The following is a 17436-nucleotide window of genomic DNA, read 5'->3' on the forward strand; positions in this document are numbered from 1 at the left end:
TGCAACATTTACGTTGTCCTTCAGAGCTACGCATGGTTGCTCTGCTGGCTGTTAAAACTCAGCTAGAACTTGGCATTTTAAAAACATCTAACACTTTTCCGAGATCATATCCTAGAATGTGCTCAGATCTTCCTCAGCCTTCCTGTTCTCCAGGGCTTTGGAGGGCCTGCATCGCGCAGCAGTAGCAATGGTGCTATACCTTTCAGGTATACAGGCATTTGAATTCAGTACAGAATAAACCCTGGTTTGTCATCTTCTCTATAATTCCCTCTCTGATCTATGAAGTACATCTGAAGACAGCAAAAAAAGAGAAGATAGTGCTCATACCTCAGTGCTTCTCTAGGCTGTTTCCCCCTTGTTTTCCACACTCCTTGTGCTGGTCCAGCCCTTGCAGGTCAGGCGTGCAGTGGAAGGCTCCAGAAGCTGCCCAGCAGAAGGTCCCAGCAAACTGCGACGTCAAAGTTGTTGTTTCTCTGCAAAGATACCAGAGTAGGTGCTATATGCAGTCACTGCCAATCAGTGCCAAAAGTCGTGTCTACTTTATATTTTGCATAGTATTGTGATTATTTCTATGTTGGCTATAATTTAGACTATTATTGTTGGCTGTTATTTACAGTTGTATTTTAAAAATCGGAGGATAACTGTCTGGTGTTTTGACGCACTATCTGTAAGTCCATGGGAATCAATCCACGTGGAAAAGCTGTCTTACTGCTCCCTTAACTAAAGAGCTGTTAAATTGCTGGTGATGCACTTTAATCATGGTAAGTTCAGCAACGTGGAATCAAGATTAGTATTGTGGCACTTTGTGGCACTTCTGAATACTGTGAATTCCCCCTGGTCCCGATTGCTTCCAAGACCTAAGTGTTTTGCTAAAAGCAGTTTTACTGAATTGTTCAGATCTGGCCACACTGAAAAGCATGTAATTTCTCTTGACCAAAAAAAAAAAAAAGTCAGGAGGGTTTCCAGTAATGGGGTTGAATATCCCTACCAAAATCCTACTGAGATCTGTATGCAGCTTCCATTATTAAATGAAAATTGTTGTCAGTGTGGCAGTTTGTGATAAAAAGCAAATCTCAGAGATAACTTTCAGTGCAACAATCTTTGTATCTGTGACTTCTTGTTCAGCATAACCGCGGTGTTTACAACATGCATTTGTCAATTTATTAATTCTTTTTTAACTAAAATAGTGGATGTAGTGTATAACAATGTTACAGTTGATTTTCCTTCCTATAGAAGAATAAGCTATTGCAGCGCAAGCACATTGTGTGTAGCTGTAACTGCCGAGGTTGCGGCTAGGGCTTGGAGGGGGGAGTTTTGGTGCAGGAGAACAGGAGAAGAATGTTTTATTGCTTTAACTTAAGTCTAAGTCGAAATAAGTAGGCATTTACCAAGAACTGCTCTTCTGACACTTTTTAGGAAGTGCAGACTTCAGGTATGGGTTGAAGAACTAGCTCAAAGCACTCAGCTACAATACTTCCGTTGCAGCGCAGATGAGAGATTGGATAGGCAGTGCTATTACTTTCCTTTTGTACACACGCCGCGGTTAACGTGGAGTCCTAATTCAGCAACCTGTTTTTTGGAGAAACCAAGCATTTACCCGAGATGGGTGCGAACTCAGGTTCTCTGAATACGTCATTGGTGTCTCAGCAGATGACAGTTCTTCTCTCTTACGGTGGTTTCCTATGAAGTGCAATATGAGAGAAGAGGTCCTTGGGTACTCTTTAGCAGTCGTTGCTGCACACCTGTTAGGAGAAGTGTTGAGCGCAGCTGTCTTGCAATGCCCAGACTAGAAAGGTTTATCTGTTTCACTGGATTTTTTTTTCCTTGGTGACATTGGTTGGTGTTCCTCAGGAACCTGCTGAAGTCTCACTACCATAAGTGTACCTGTAGGTCAGGTTTCATTTATTAGGTCCCTCAGCTTTTCAGCCAGAAGTTTTGGCACCAGTTATCCCCAGAAACAATGCATTTCTTACTTTGGTGGATGTTTAAATATAGTATGGGAACCATGAACCTCACAGCTGTATAGCACCGTTTAGCACATTATAGTGCTGCAGTGCGAAACCGGACGCATACGTGAACTCCCTATTGCAGCCAGAGGTACACACTTTGCATTTACTCCTGAAAGTCCTTTCATTTTAAGTAAGTGCCTCTTCTGAGTTACTCTCGGTGACTCTTGTTCACTGACATGGACAGCACATCAGCCTTTTCTTCAGCTCTATTTAAAAATCTCAGCATCCCTCCTCTGTTGAGATGTATTATCAAGCCAGTTTAGTCTAAACAAAGCCACTACACGAATTATGAAGACACGTTGGAGCAGCCCCCTAGAGTGCTTATTTCTTCTGAACGGTGGGTGTTTCCACAGAGACAGCTATGAACTTTCTGCCTGTGTTACATATTTATTGCGGTGCATGACTATGATGGAAACCATAACGTAGCTTGCCAGGGTCTGCTCCATTCTTCCGCATCCAACATAGATTGTATCTGCTACTGAGAACCTGTCCTTGCAGAGAAAAAGCAGCTGTTGGACAAATGGAAATAGAAATGGAGTGAAAACTGAGTGTCTCAAAACCCATCAGGGTACCTTAACTTTTGCCTGCTCACACTCTGAACTTCATCTTCCAGTCCTGGAAGAAAAAGCAAAATGCTCTCACTAGAGGCCTTCAGTGAAGGCTGACCGTTTTGGAAGGTGCCATGATTAAGCAATTGAAGAAAGAGCCAGGGCATTGGTCTCCATTCTGTCTTTGTCAATAAGCTGAGCAAGGAACTTTGAGTCCTGTGCGTGCTCTTTGGCCACCTGGACACAGGCAAGCAGCGTCGGGATCCTTGAAAAGGAGGTACCGTGAGGCTGTTCTATCAAGAGTAAGAATGAGACCCACAAATTATGTGGGGGTGATAAACTGTGTGTTTGGAACAGCTCCAGAAGCACAGACCTTTGGGCGGCAGCTTTTCTGCTCTGGAAATCCATCTTCGGTTAGCTGTCCACGATGGCTGGAATTTTGTTTGCTCCTTTGAAAACAAACGAGACCCCGCTTGCGACTACCTGGTAGCGTCTGGCCAGCAGAACAGTCAGCTGCCGCAAGCTGGGTTACGCATCCCATCGACCTGCTCTCTGCACCTTATTGTGATTAATACAGGCAGCTGCTGTGATTGCAGTCCTGTTTTTTCTGTGCTGTTTTACCCTGGTAATGTGCACTTGCTGCCCACACATCTGTGGGGACACCCCACGCCTGCCATGCCGAGCAGGTGCTCCGAGAAGATGCAGCGCCTTGACCTCGGCAATGATCTTCAGAGTCTCCGACCTCTAGAATACATAAGCACATCTGAGGAGCAGTCTGAGAAAATAAAGAAGGCAGGAACACGTACCTCTGGCAAAGATAAAGACTTGCTGTTCTGGAAAGAGTGATTACCTATTAGATCGCCCCAGCACCCTTCCCTTGAGTCTGTTTCCACATACATTTTTCTTGTTTAGAAAAACTCCGCGTCTCCATATACACCCACACAGTTGCTGCAGTAACAAGCAGGAGCGCTTGCTAAACAACATCTGTGTGTTTGCACTATTTTAAAAAAGAGGCATGTACCACAAAATTGATGACCTGTTTTTGTGTCCTGCACGTAACGAATTTAATTAAATTGAGCGCATTCTATGATAACGTAGGTTTATTTTTTTCATTTGTACTGCGTTGCGGGAAAAAGCTTTTAAGTAAAGGCCTGGTACCAGTTAAGCAGCCTGTGATCTTCCTGTGCGTCCGTTTCCAGGGCAGGAGAGACCTCCCATCCCTCCCGGGATGCATCTGCCTTGCAGTTGGGTGGGGAGGCTGTAGCATGAACGTACGTGTTTGCAAAAGCCAGGGAACGACTTAGGCTTCCTCTCCTGAGCCAGCTCGAAGCAGTACTCGCCGCGCTGTTTTTAAGCTGGTTCCCCAGTCCCATTGCCACCAACGGCTCTAGCCGCTCCGGGTTCCCAGGAGGGGTTAACCACCATGTCATTTGCTTGTGGTAGTGCCAGGAGGTCTCTTAGCCCTTCTCCAGCTGGGTTTTAACGCTGTTTGCTTTGCACGTGGGATGGAAGTGGCCCCAGCGAAGGCGGCGTGTGCCCATGCACCCCGGCGTGCACCCGTGCACCCCGGGCAGGCGGCTCACTAGAGGGCACCCGCCGGCCGTGCTCGGCGCGGAGCGGGATGCTGGCAGCTTCCTTCCAGCTCTCATCTTGCCTCCGGCCTCTACACGCTGAACATTTAAGACTGGTAGAAATAGGTTGCACTGAGGGGTGCGAGTCCCACGGCTGGGGTTTGGCTTTCCGTATTTGCCTCTTGGTTTACAGTGCTGGTGGAGACCAGCAGGCTGCAGGTAGTTGGGAGGAAGGCAGAGGAGCCACGCTCTGCTCTTCTGTGTTGTGAAGTAGCCCCGCACGTGCCCAGCAGCGATTTATCACTAGCTGCTTGCCAAGGAGGAGGTGCTGCTTCGTAATGAAGAGCATCTTGATCGCTTTGTAGGAAAACAATACAACTCCACCTGTGCCATCAGAACAGGAGAACCAGAGCTGGTTCCCCCTCCCTGACACGAGGATACCTGCTGGCAGAGGGCAGAGTTGGTTGGTATTTATGCTCCTGCCCAGCTGCCCCTGCTCATTCCCTGCCTGTGTTTCTACGAGCAGCTTTAGGCAGGGCTGGCGTCCAGGCTCGCCTGTTGGCAGACAGCTGGGTCGTACCCAGCAGCCATTTCCATTCTGTTCTGCAGCAGCTATGAGAGCAGCAATTAGGCTTGCTGGTAACCTCTGCCAGTCTTAAACCTGCAGGGAAGTTTCTGGCTCTGCCCCCGCAGTCCTCTGTGTAACCTTGCACCCTGCCAAGAAAACCAACCTGTCCCAACTGCTCCAAAGCACAGGAGCTGCATAAAGTGGAGCACCTGCGTCTGTCCTGTTTGCCAGGGGCTGTGTTGTGCCGGGGAGATCCCCCACCCTCGCTCTGCCCGCCCTCTCTGCCAGCAGCAGGCAAAAGGAATCCCCGCGGCTTTAACAGGAAAAGGTATTGGAGCAAAGTGGAGTTGCTCACCTCTGAATTTGACTTCTTAACAGGGGAGGCTGGCCAGATGCATGCTGCGATGGCTGTTCATCTCGTACAGGAAACAACAGCATTTCGTCTTCCTTGCAAGTGCAACCACGATGTGTTTCTGTGGGAAAGAAATACTGTTCTGTGTCTTGGAAAATAAAGGATCCTTTTTTGCTGTAGCCTGTCAAGCAGCCAGAGCTCAGTATTCCAACCCTGCTCAGCTTCTGCCCTCTGAAGTCCCTCCACCTCACCGTGCCTCCTCTTTTTTCTCTCATCTTTTGTAGGAAAGTGATTATTTTGGGCCAGCGTTTGTGGCACTCCCAGATTCCCTTAAGCAGTTGCAGGTCTGTGCAGGGGCACCCTCTAAAACCTCTGCTCTTCAGTCTGTTGTTGGAAGCCAGCGGCACTTATTCCTCCTCTGCCTTGGGGTAACAGACAACAGAACCCGGCCCACTGAAAATAAACAGTCTCGCTTCATCCAAACACCTTCCCCAGAATTGTCAGTGACCCAAATGTCAACATCAGGGAAAAATAAAAGCTCTCTGAAACCCAATCTTTCTGATGTGAGCCACACCGCTGCTGTCCCGGCCCCCCGCACAGGCTGGGCGACCCCCTGAAGGTCTGCCTGGGGTCTGCAGCTGGAGCTCACTGGGGCCGTGCGAAACCTCGCCAGCAAAGCAGGCTCCGCACCGCAGGTGTGAGCTGCCAGCGCACAAAAACCACGGTGGTTTTAAGAAAAAGAAAAAAAAAAAAAAAGCAGCTTTTTCTTTTAGCAGCTAAAGCCTCGTTAATTTGAAGATTGAAAGGGCCACGCTACTGGAAACCGGCATCACAGCCCCAGCGGCAGGTCCGAACGGGGATTAAAAGGAACCAGCGTGAGACCCCGCGTCGGTGGGGTCCGGGGAAGCGGAGGGAAGCGCTGCGGGGGCCGAGCCGTCTCCTGCGCAAAGGATGGGGAGCTCTTAGATCCGCACACAGCTGTTGTTTCTGGAAAGCCAGACCAGCCGCTCCGCTCTTTGCCTTTGTAGCTCTGTTTAATGAGACAGCAGCGCTCTACCTCAGAGAAGAGCGGAGCCTCGATGCCCACCGAGGGCTCGCACCTTCCCTGCACAGCACCAGAGACACAGAATCATAGAATCGTTTAGGTTGGAAAAGACCTTTAAGATCATCAAGTCCAACCATTAACCTACACTACCAAGTCCACCCCCCCATTACTGCAGCATCCTCTTGTTTAGCCGGTGGTAAATCGGGAAGGATTATTTACCGGAGTGATTTAGTGAGATGCTTTAAATGGCATGTAAATGTTTGCATATTGCTTTGAGCAGGGGAACAGCTTTACAAGTGCTAGCTATTGTTATTTTGCTTTGGAAACCATGTTCTCCTAAAAATCAATATCACAAAGAAGAATGTGCGAGCAAGCTAGTGAACTTGCTACAATACTCTTATTATTGCCATTAGCAGAGAGGCTTGTAACCCGCGCTGACACAGCCCTTCGAGCTCTGGGTGTTATTCTCACTTGGTGTAAAGCATCACGAGAGAACACCCCTACCTCTGACCCTTGCTTGCAAAACTGTTTTCTGCTCATACCTAGAAATACAACATCTTGCAGTCAGGCCTTTAAACTATAGACGCCCCCCCGCCAAAACAACTGCATGCGATTGCTCTGGCTGAAAACACAAGTCCACAAACATTTTGCTGCCAATCAGCCGTGCCACGGAAGAGGACGAGCGTGGGCAGAGCAGGCTCCCTGTCCCTCGCCGCTAATGCCGTGCCGCTGCGCTCTGCAGACGGACCCGGGGGTTGCTGACGCTTGGCCACCCAAAGTGGGCTTAATGGTGGAAACAGTCGGGTGTCCTCCCCGGCCCCCGTTCTGCGTCTGCTTTCAAGTCCCGCTTGCTCCCCAAGTGCTTGGGTAGGTGCTTTGGGTTTTATCCCACGGCAGGGATTTATCCGGCAAGCTGGGAAGCTGCTGGGAAGCGTGGGAGGCTCCCACTGGGTGCCCGCTGTCCTCGTTGGAGGGACGGGCGCAGCCTTGCTCACCCTCTCCAGCCTCCAGCCCCGCTGAGCTTCACCAGGCTCTGCGGGAGGCTTTCCCCCCTCCATGGTGCTGAGCTGAACCCCTGGCTGCAAACTCATTTACTCATTTTTGGATTTCCTGGTTTTTTGTTTTTTTTTTTTCCTTTTTTGCTCACCCCCCCCGCCTTGCAGGCGTCCAGGTGCAGCCCTAGGCAGTCCGTGGATGCCAGGGCAGAAAACCGGTGCCTGCCCCGGCTGCAATCCCAGCGCTCCCCTGCTCAGCTGCCTGGAGGAAGCAGCTTATTCCTGCCTTTGCTGGAAGGGGATCTTTTATTTATCTCCTTGGTGACTTTATCTGGACTTAATGTTCTATAGGTGCCACTTTTAGCTGTCTTCTCCCCCCTTTCCCTTAACCTTGTTTGTGTAATCACTGCGCCCAAATTAAATATTTACTGTGTTCTCCGTACTGGTGAGCCTCCCGGTTCCCCTCCACTTCCAATTAAAGATTTACTAGGTGGGCATCAGCGCTTCTGCAAGGCCAACAAACCAGCTCCCCCTCGTTAGAGTTTTTAAGTGCTTCGTTATCATAGTTCAGCAGAGCACACCGTAAACGAGATCTAAACAGCACCGGCACGCACGCGCTCACCCCGCGGCGCCTGGCTTCACGCGTGCGAGGCCGAGCCCAAAAGCAGCAGGGTGTGAGGAGCAGGACGGGCGAACGTGCGTCTCTGGAGGGGTCTCTGGGCTCCGGCTCCCCCCCGGATGGCGTGGGGGGGCCTGGGCACAGCCCTGCGGCGGGGACGCGGGGATGCCGGGCAGGGCTGGGTCAGGCGTCACTCCCACCGCGGCTCCGCTCTGTTTGAGCCGGGTGGACCTGCTGCCCGTCCTCAGGCCGCGTTAGGACAGGGCAGCTGACTGCAAAACAGGCAGACACAGGGGACTTTCTCACCACTCTGCTGCAATATTTATAATTAACCAACTTTTTAGATCAATATTTTATTGGGAAGGTTGCTGGGGTAATGCACGCTTTGAGCATCTGCCCTCCACGTGAGTGAAGCCTGGGCTATTAGGAATAATGAACTTTTTGCTAGTTACCTTTAGCGAACTAATAAATTTTTTAATGCTAGCTGGAAATTTAATAATGGCAATTTAGTCAGTGACCTCAAAACGCACAGAAAAAGGTGAGGGAAGCGGACGGGGCCCAGCAGCGGGAACGAAGCGGCAGGCAGGAGCTCGGTGGCACAGCCGGCGAACGAAGCCCAGCGCGGGCGGCTTTGGCAGCAGGGATGCTGGAGGGATGTGGCGATGCAGGGGAAGGAGCCGGAGCACCCGCAGCCCCACGCGCGCACCGTGCTCAGCACCGCCACGGTCACGCGACTCTTTGGCAGAGAGCGAGGAAACGGCCGGGTTTCCAGGAGCTGCTGAGCCAAGGCGTCGAGAGCCACCGTTGGCTCCTGGCCCCTCCTCAGCTGCTGGGCACTGCCGCAACGCACGCTGCTTTTGATTTCCAAGGAGAGGAAAAAACACTTTTACCCCCCATTTCCGCCCCCCCCAGACCACCTTGGGCTTTTCGGGAAGAGCCCGGGCCTCAGCACCACCAGCGTCCCCCCTGCAAGCAGCCGTTTTCCCCCCACCTCGTCAGCAGCCGAGCAGCTGTCAGGGACCTGCATTATTTATCTGCTCAGTAACATTTACTGGGATCTAGTGTTTAATAACTGTCACTCCAATATATCTTTTCTTAATCCCCTCAGATCTGTAGCTGTGGCAATTTTAAATATTTATCAACACAGTTTGTGTGTTCACTGTTAAGGTTGCAATTTTCTTGTAATTAAAGATTTACAAGACACTGCTCAAGATTTAGAAAGGATTGGCAAAGATCAAAGCTGTTTGGTATTCACGCTAGAAATCACCGGCTCTCCGGAGGTTTTCCACAGGACCCCGGTACGCGGGTGATGGTGCAGACCTCCCCTTTATATTTGGGGTTTTTTTGCTGTTACTTTTAAGCGCTTTTGCTGGCTCTCGTTGCGGAGGTGGGAGCTTTTGCCCCCCGCCTCCATGTGTCCCCATATCTTGCTGACACGGCGGAGTCCCTGCCAAAACCTTACGTTCCTTGGGGCCCCATCCAGCCCTGGGGCGAGCCCCCGGCCGCGAGCCACTTCAGGAAGGGCCCTGCTCGCCCCACGACAGCCCCCCCAGTTCCTGCACTCGCTGCCTGCTCCTGCCGCCGCCAAGCTGGGCTCTGGCTTGTTATTCCCTATTAATATTCATTCCCCATCAGCGCGAGCCCTGCCTGCCTTTCCCCCCTCCCGCCTCTCTTCCCATTTAGCCACATGCAAATCCAAAATCAATTTTTCCCCTGCCTAACCAAGATTAAATATGCTTCCAGGGTGACTCGGCAGCAGCAAGGGTTCCAGGGGTGCCCCACGCACCCCGCTGGCAGCGGACCCCGGGATGGGAGCAGGGTGCTGTGCCCCTTGCGCCTGCTTTCCCTGGGGTGGCCGCAGCCTCCCGCACCCTTGCTCGCTGTGGGGTCAGACCCCAAATGCCGGGCCCAAAGTGCCAGCCGGGCGCACACCAGTGCCTTCGTTAATTATTTCAGCCTGCCTGGTACAGGCAGCACGAGCGGACCCGGTAGCCAGCAGCGAGCACCCAACTCTCACCAGGACCCGCAGTGCCCGTGGTCCCACTGGCACCGCTGATGCCTCCTGTGCCGCTGCTGCTGCACGTCCCCGCTCCTCCAGAGACCCCCCTGTGCCGTGGGACAAATTCAAGCCGCAGCCTTATCCATGACAGCATCCCCTGCAGATGGCTCGGCCATCCGGAGAGGAGCCAGCACTGGGAAGGGAGCGGGGCTTCCCAAAACGCTGCCAGGCAGAGAGGGAAGGCGAGAGCTGCGAGCAGCCAGCCGGGGCGGTGAGAGCAGGCAGAGCAGCTAATTGCAAATAGCCCCTGGAGAGGTCAGCACTTTTCTAGCCTCAGACAGCTCCAAACTGACCTCCTGCCACCTCTCCTGCCCCGCTGCTTTCCATCAGCCTGATTTTAGCCTCAATTGCCCACTTGAACGCAGCTGAATCCATTTACTCGGGCCAGCTGGGCTGCTCTAGCAGGGGGCAGGAGCTGCCTCAGCTCTGAAAGGCTGGAAAAGGCGATGGGAAATAAATGAGCTGCAATCATTTCTCCACTGTGGCTCCTGCCTTCGCTGCTTCTTACTTCCTTTGGGGGCTTCTGGATGGAGAGGCCAAAGAAGCGCTTGTCTCCTGACCCTAGTATGTGCTTGGAAAAGGGACCAAGGACCATAAGTCACTACGTGGCTCCCTGCCTCAGTTTCCCCACCTGTAGATCAGTGGTAAAGGAGGGAGGGAGGGAGAGAAGTGATGAAGCATTCGGAAGGAGAGCTGCTTGCTGTGGAGACCGACAGGTAGATTTTCCTAAAGGTTTTGAAAGCTGCACCTGCTTCATCATAATGGCATCATGCATATGGATAACACTGCTGACATTTCCCAGGGAGGTCGGGTGTTTTAATTTAAATCATTTTTGAGGAAGTGCTGGAGAGAGGAGTAGGCCTGCTTTGGTTCTCTAACGAACTAATAAATCTGTGCCTGTCGCGCTCCTCCCAGAGCCCGAAAGCCCTTGGTGCAGGCAGGGAGACAGGCGGGTGGCCCTGCCACCCAGCGATGGGTGCTGAGAATGGGGCATCTCCGCCGCAGGGCCCTCGGCAGCTGCAAGGGCTCTGCGAAAGAAGGACACAAGGATGGAGCCACTCCAAAAACCAGTTTTATTAGGTGCTTAAAATAGAGCCTGGCACGCAACGTTCTCAGTTGGCTTTGTCGAGAGAAGCTCAGTTGCATATGAGATCCGCGATGCTGTTTGCACTGAGGAGGAGGAGGAGGAGGGGTAGAGGACAGAAGAAGCAGAAATGAGGACTTGTACTGCTACCCTCAAAGTGAAGGTAATTATAAAAAAAAAAAAAAAAATTAACCTGATGAGCAGCCAAGGAAGAGTGGTTTATGGGAGAGAAACCAGTGCCTGGGGATGAGACCTGATGGGCCAGGCTGGAGGAGAAGCATTTCCCAAATAAGCCTTTGACATCCCAGGCGGATGGAGGGGGAGGACTGGGAGGTGATGGAGGTCTTGCTCACGCCCCCCAGCACCCCGGCAGCACCCAGGAGGGATGTCAGGGGTTGGTGACAGTCTCTTGGGCTTGGGAAATTTGGGAGCATTTTCACTAAAGCATCTCTTTGAGAGCTGCATCCCTGCATGGTGCTTGGAAACGGAGCCTGCTGCCCCCTGCTACAGGTAAAGCTGCATCAGTGGTTAATGACTTCTTCTGCCTAAAAAAACCCCATCTTGTTTCTAATTTGAGTTGCCCTGGCTCTTGCCATGCCTTTGGGGGGCAGATTGAAGAGCCCTCTCGTTGAGAGCAACCTGGGTCAGCCACCGCTTTCCCCCCTTCTGAAGCATCTCTGGTTCTTGCCACATCCTTGCTCTCTGGGCTGGGAGATGAGACCCCACAGAGTGAGCCCGCCTCGGTTCCCCCTTGAAGGGAACTTAAGACGCAATTAGATTTCCCTGTGCCTAAAAAGCCCCGTTCCACCTGCCCGGCAGCCCAAATTAACCCTGGTGCGCACCAGCAAAGCCTCCCCAGGTGCAGAACCCAGCCTCCAGGCAGAGGACAGGCTGTAAGTCCGGATCATGAGCCCCGTAAAACTTCGCAGCCACTATAATTCACCCGGCGAGGTTCATTTTTGGCCGGATACCTCCCAATGAGGAGCGTGAGCGTCGCTGCCCTGTGCGGGGGGGCTCGGTGCCATGGGGAGGGCGGCAGCCGGGGCTGCTCCCCCAGCAAACCGTGCTGGGTGCCGCAAGATGCGGAGGGTGAAACGCGCTGTGGGGCTGCTGTGGGACGCTTGGCTCTCGCCTGCCTCCTCCGGCGAGGGCTGGCTTTAATTCAGCCGCCTGCCTTGGATGCGCTCGGTTGTGGCCTCTGTGGGAGGCCGGGTCTCCGAGCAGACGGGACCTCGTCGCCCAGGATGACTCGGGTGGGTGCTGGTCCCAGGATGACTCGGGTGGGTGCTGGTCCCAGGATGACTCGGGTGGGTGCTGCTGAGGCTCTGCCTGCAGCTCCAGCTCCGCGTGCCCCATCCAGGCTTGGGCACGGGGGACACGGAACGGTTTATGGAGCGTTTCCTCCAGCACAGTGCCCAGGAAAAACTGGTTGGTGCATTAATAATAAATAACAACAACAATGAATAGTGTATGAGGCACCCACGGTGCTCTCAGCTGACGTGTCAGAGGAAGGGGGGGGATAGGCGCGGTTCACAGCAGCGCTCCTGTTTGGGGGCATTGGGGGGGTGATTTGGCCACCCCTCTCCCGTTGGGGAGCCTGGGCTGGGGCACCCACCCGGGGACCCACTGGGAAATGAGTCCCACAGCGGTGGGTGCCTCTCTCTGAATGCGCTGCATCGAGCTTGGGGTCGCTCCGGTTTCAAAGGAAATGAAATTAATTGCATGTATCTTGCATTTTAATCTCTGGTTTGCAGGCGTCGCTTTTAGGTGAGAGCAGGCAACTCGGGCAGCGGCTGAACACTCACCTCCCACCCCAGCAAGGCAGCAGCAGCCACGATAACCGTGATCAAAGAGGCTTTTTCTCTACACCTACAAAATTACAGCCTTTGAGGGGCTCGGCCCTTGCTTTGCTTGGGAACTGATGATGTTTTTTTGCAGGGAGCGGGATGGCGGAGGGGAAGGGAGATGCAGGCGCTGCCTGGGGCTCAGCCCATGCATCGCAGGGACAAGCAGGATTAAATCAGGGATGTGTTTACACCGGGGAAATTTCTCAGCGACTATTTCCACATGTTCCAGCACCAGTTTAGCTGAACCACAGGGAATATATTTTGCATTTAAGTTTCCTCACTGTACAAAAGACAGAGGAGAAAGGCTGTTTCAGGCCCTGAGTCTGCAAACACTGATGGCTGCACACCTGAGCGGAGCTGGTGGGGCTGGGGCTCCGCAGCTGAATATTCAAAGCGGATCACGACTCTAATTCAACAAAGTATTTAAGCCTGCACTTAACTTTCAGCTTGCGCTTAGGGCCCCTGGAGATCTCGCTGGGTCCTGAACACATGCTGAAGTGCTTTGGTGAGTGGCGATGGCGCGCTGAATGGGGACCGGGGAGAGCCATTACCCTCCGAAATAATTACCCGGCGAAGGCGCAGAAGCAGTTTCGCGTGCCTGGCTGAGCACGGAGCTTATCCAGCGGGGAACCATCTCGCCTTGGCTGGAAGATGAATGAGGAGTTCAAACAGCTTCTTACTCTGTCAAGTTTTTCTGGTCCCTTCAAAGCCCTGCGCACGCAGCAATTGCGCTGGCACAACCGGCTTTGCCCGAGGGGGCACCACGTCCGTGCAGAGACGCTGTCTCCTGGGGTACCTGCACCCCATCAGCCCCCCAGGTCTGGCTGGGATGGCTTTTCTTGCTCTTTCCCATGGAAGAACCCCCAAGCGAGGTGCTGGCCAGGCTCTGGATGCACCCGTGCCCATACCACGGGCTGCACCGGGGTCTCTTGGGGCCGCGTGTGTGTCGGTAAAGGCACGTTTTGTTTAGGGCTGCAGTTAAACCGACCCCGAAGTCCTCATCTCTAACAAGCAGGGATCAGGTTTAGGCCCAAGCAAGGGGATGGCTTGTTCCCGTTACCCAGGGAAGGGAACATCGCCAGCAGCACCAGTGCCCGCTGGGCAGGCGGGGACGGGCTCCTTCAAGCCTCACTGATGTGGGTTCGCCAGGTCCCTCGCTTTGGCACAACCCGGGGGGGCTGGTGCTGCCCTCTGCTCCCTTTCATTTGCAATTTTAATTGCTTCTCAGAGAAAGAAGCAGCAACAGCCCAGGAGAGCGGGTTTTGGACCCTCCCTTCACCTCCCGCCCCACGCACAGCGATGCGCAGGGGCTGCTGGCACATGGGGGCTGTCCTGCGGAGCCCCCGCACCGAAGCAAGGAGTTCCTACTATGAAGCCCTCCAGCTGTACACCAATATACAAAGGATTTCCCTTTTTCTTTTTTTTCCTTTTCTTTTTTTATACAAAAACAGAAAAGCAAGAATTTCCTTCCCCTCCCCCCACCCTTTTCTTCCCATTTTTCCTCCTCTCTTCTTTTTTAACATTAGCCACAAAAGTTTACAAAATAGCCTTGAGATTACGCTTGCGGGATATAGGATCTAGTCAACCCTGGCAGAAGCTGGCCAGCCCTGCAGGGATGCCAATGAAGAGATGCGTCACCATCGTCATTTCTGTTTCTTTTGCCCAAAGTCCCCTCCTTTTCCCCTCCGCTTCCCTCCAGCCGACAGCAGCGAGCAAACAACAGGGCAGGGGGGAAGGCGCTGGGGGTGGGTTTGTGGCTGATTATCTGAGTGCTCAAAAAAACCCAAACAAACAAAAAAGAAACAAAAAAGAACATGTATCCCAAAGGGAAAGGCCTTTTTTTTTTTTTTTGTACTTCCAAAACAGGGACTGTCCAGTGAGGGCGGTGACACCGCTGGGGTGTCTCGTGGTGCCGGGGGACGTGGGGAAGGGGAGAGCTGCTGATCAGCTGTATGGCTCTTCGACCTCTCGGGGCATTGTCCCCCTCGGGCTCCGGTCCCTCTGAGCCCACCCGGCTGCCCAGCGGGTGCTTTCAGGAGCCGTGCACAGATCCGGACCCTATGCATGGATCTGGACCCTGCCAGGACCACAAAGAAGCTCTGCAAGCCCCATGGCCAGCTCTGCTCCTCTCCGTCGGCAACACAGCTTTGACTCTTGGTCAAGTCCATGAAATTCTTTTTTTTTCTTTTTTGTTCAGTTTTGTAGTTTAGGGTTTTGGGGGTTTTTTTTGGTAAAAAATAGTTTCTCCCTCCCCACCCCAAACCACCCCACCCCACAGTCAGCCCCACCACTGTGTCAGCCTTCAGCAGTCCAGGGCAGCTGCTTGCACCTCCACGGCCAGGAGCTGCCCCCCATGCTGCCCCCGAGCCCAGGGCTGGGCCAGGGGGGGATAGACCACGCGCACGGCCGTGGCACCCCGCAGCAGCTCCCCCCCGAAGCCGTAGCGAGCTACGAGGCTGGCAGCAAGGAGCAGGAGACAGAGGACCAGCAGCGTCAGGAGGCTCTGCCTGCCCTCCAGGAGCCAGTAGTGGTGGGCAGCCTCTTTAGTCCTGGCGTTCACACAAGCCACCTTGGCCTGTAAGTCTACAAAGGCCACGTGGAGGCAAGCCCAGTATTCCGTGTCCTGGTGGAGCCGGGTGATGTTGTACATGTGGGTCCCCATGGGGATCCGGGCCACGTTGGTCATGTCCAAGTTGGAGCTAAGCAAGAAGCTGGACCAGGTGAGGTTGGAGGAGATGGTGTTGAGATGTGGCTTCCAGGCAACCAGGATGTGGTAGGCCTGGACATCTGCCACCACCAGCTCCAGGCTGTCCTCACTGAGTGGGAAGGAGTGGTTGACCATCATGCTGATGCTCTTGGTGTCTGCCCCGAGGAGGTTGTGAGCCACACAGGTGTACAGCCCGGCCTCCCGAGCCGAGATCCCATGAATCTCCAGTGTCCCTTCGGGGTGCACCTTGTACCGCCCATCTTCCGCATAGGGGATCAGCTTCACCCCCGAAGGGGTGACCCAGTAGATCTCCGGGTCCGGCTCTGCCAGAGCTCGGCAATGCAAGGAGACATTGTCACCATCAGCCACCTCTAAGTGGGAGGGGAAGCTCTTGGTGGAGATGAGAGGCAGGCACCGGTCCGTCATCTCCCGGAAGGGGACATCCCGAATGTGCCTCCTCTTGAGGTCGGGGGGCTCAGCGCACAGTGTGGACTGGGGTTCAATGAAGCGGATGTGGTTTTCCGTGGTGTTGACCCAGCGGATGACGCAGTCACAGCGGATGGGGTTGCTGTGGATGCTGATCTCCTGCAGGTTGGGCAGGGACTCAACTGTCTGCTTATGCAAGGCACTTAGGGCGTTGTTGTTGAGCATGAGGGTTTCCAGTTGCGGAAGGTGGTGGAACGCGTTGGGGTGGATAAAGGACAGCTTGGGGTTGTTGGTCACATCTAGCTTGGTCAGCTCGGGGAGGTTGATCAAGGCAAACTGGTCTATGGACACCAATTCCTCCATGTTGTTGAGCCCCAGCTCTTTGAGGTGCAGCATGTTTGTGAAGTCACTCTGCTTGACCCTCTGCAACGGGTTTTTGTTCAGATCCAGGAACTTGAGGCCAGGAACTTGCTGCAGCGCCCGCTTGGGGACATTCACGAGCTTGTTGTCATAGAAAGACAGGCTCTCCAGGCTCCGCAGCCCTTCCAGTGCGTAGTCCGAGATCTCCCTCAAGTTCATCCCAGCCAAAACCAAACTCCGCAGGTTTGACAGGGGCCTGAAATTCATATCCAAGATCGTATCCACCCTGTTGCCTCCTATCATGAGGATCTCTAGGCTGGGGAGCATCTGGAACCAGCGGCTGTCAACAGTCCTCAGCAGGTTGGAGTTGAGGTGAAGGCGCAGCAGGCTGCTGAGGCCGGAGAAAGCACGGGGAGCGATCCTGCAGAGCTGGTTATGGTTCAGGTAGAGCTCCTGCAGGTTGCCCAGCCCGGGAAAGCTGCCATCGGGCAGCTCGGCCAGCTGGTTCTCCTCCAGGTGCAGGCTGAGCAGCTGGGGCATGCTCTTCAGTCCAAAGTCCCAGACATCAGAGAAGCTGTTCTGCGACAAGTCCAGCTCTGAGAGGTTTCTGAGATAGTCCAGCTCACTCTGCTCAAGCCTGGCGATATTGTTGCTTTGCAAGAGCAGGGTCTGGGTCCCCTCCGGCAGGTCTTCTGGCACGGTGGAGATGAACAAGTCATTACAGTCCACTGTGGCAGCCTCCCGGTACACCGAACGGGGGGTGTACCATGGCCTGATCTGGCAGACGCACTGCGGCGGGCATTTGACCTTCCAGGGCACGATGGGGATGGCGGTGGCGGCCACCACGCAGAGCAGAAGCGAGCTGGTTTGGAAGAGTCTCATTTTCGGCTGGTGGGACCGGCTTCCTCCCAGGCAGGAAAGGCTCACGGGGCACATCCAGACCCGGGCATGGGGAGACAGCCAGGTGGGGACAGCATCCACGGGAGAAGATGCTCCATGCGAGCCCCTGGCACCGATCAGCTCCTGCTGCCGGCTGCCCTGCCTGGCCCCCACTGCCGAGAGCACATAACACCCGCGACCAGGGCTGGTGCCTTCAGTCAGAGCTTCGCCTTTTCTTCCTCCCCAAATGATTCATTTTTGCACTCGGCTGCATCTTTCGGGTTTCTCCTCAAAGTCATTCCTGAAAGAGGCCAGACAACAAGTTGTGTTAGAGGAGACCTCATGCACGTTGTCAACAAATGTGTCA

General features: G+C 53.7%; 1 protein-coding gene across 1 annotated transcript; it reads right to left on the reverse strand.

Moving 5' to 3' along the window:
• Positions 1-14999: 14999 nt before the first annotated feature.
• LRRN2 (leucine rich repeat neuronal 2) lies at positions 15000-17126 on the reverse strand. The gene has a single exon (XM_009480950.2). The coding sequence runs from the start codon at positions 17124-17126 to the stop codon at positions 15000-15002; it is 2127 nt and encodes a 708-aa protein (XP_009479225.2).
• Positions 17127-17436: the final 310 nt, after the last annotated feature.

The sequence above is a fragment of the Pelecanus crispus genome, chromosome 17 (assembly GCF_030463565.1).
Source record: "Pelecanus crispus isolate bPelCri1 chromosome 17, bPelCri1.pri, whole genome shotgun sequence".
Taxonomy (NCBI): Eukaryota; Metazoa; Chordata; class Aves; order Pelecaniformes; family Pelecanidae; genus Pelecanus; species Pelecanus crispus.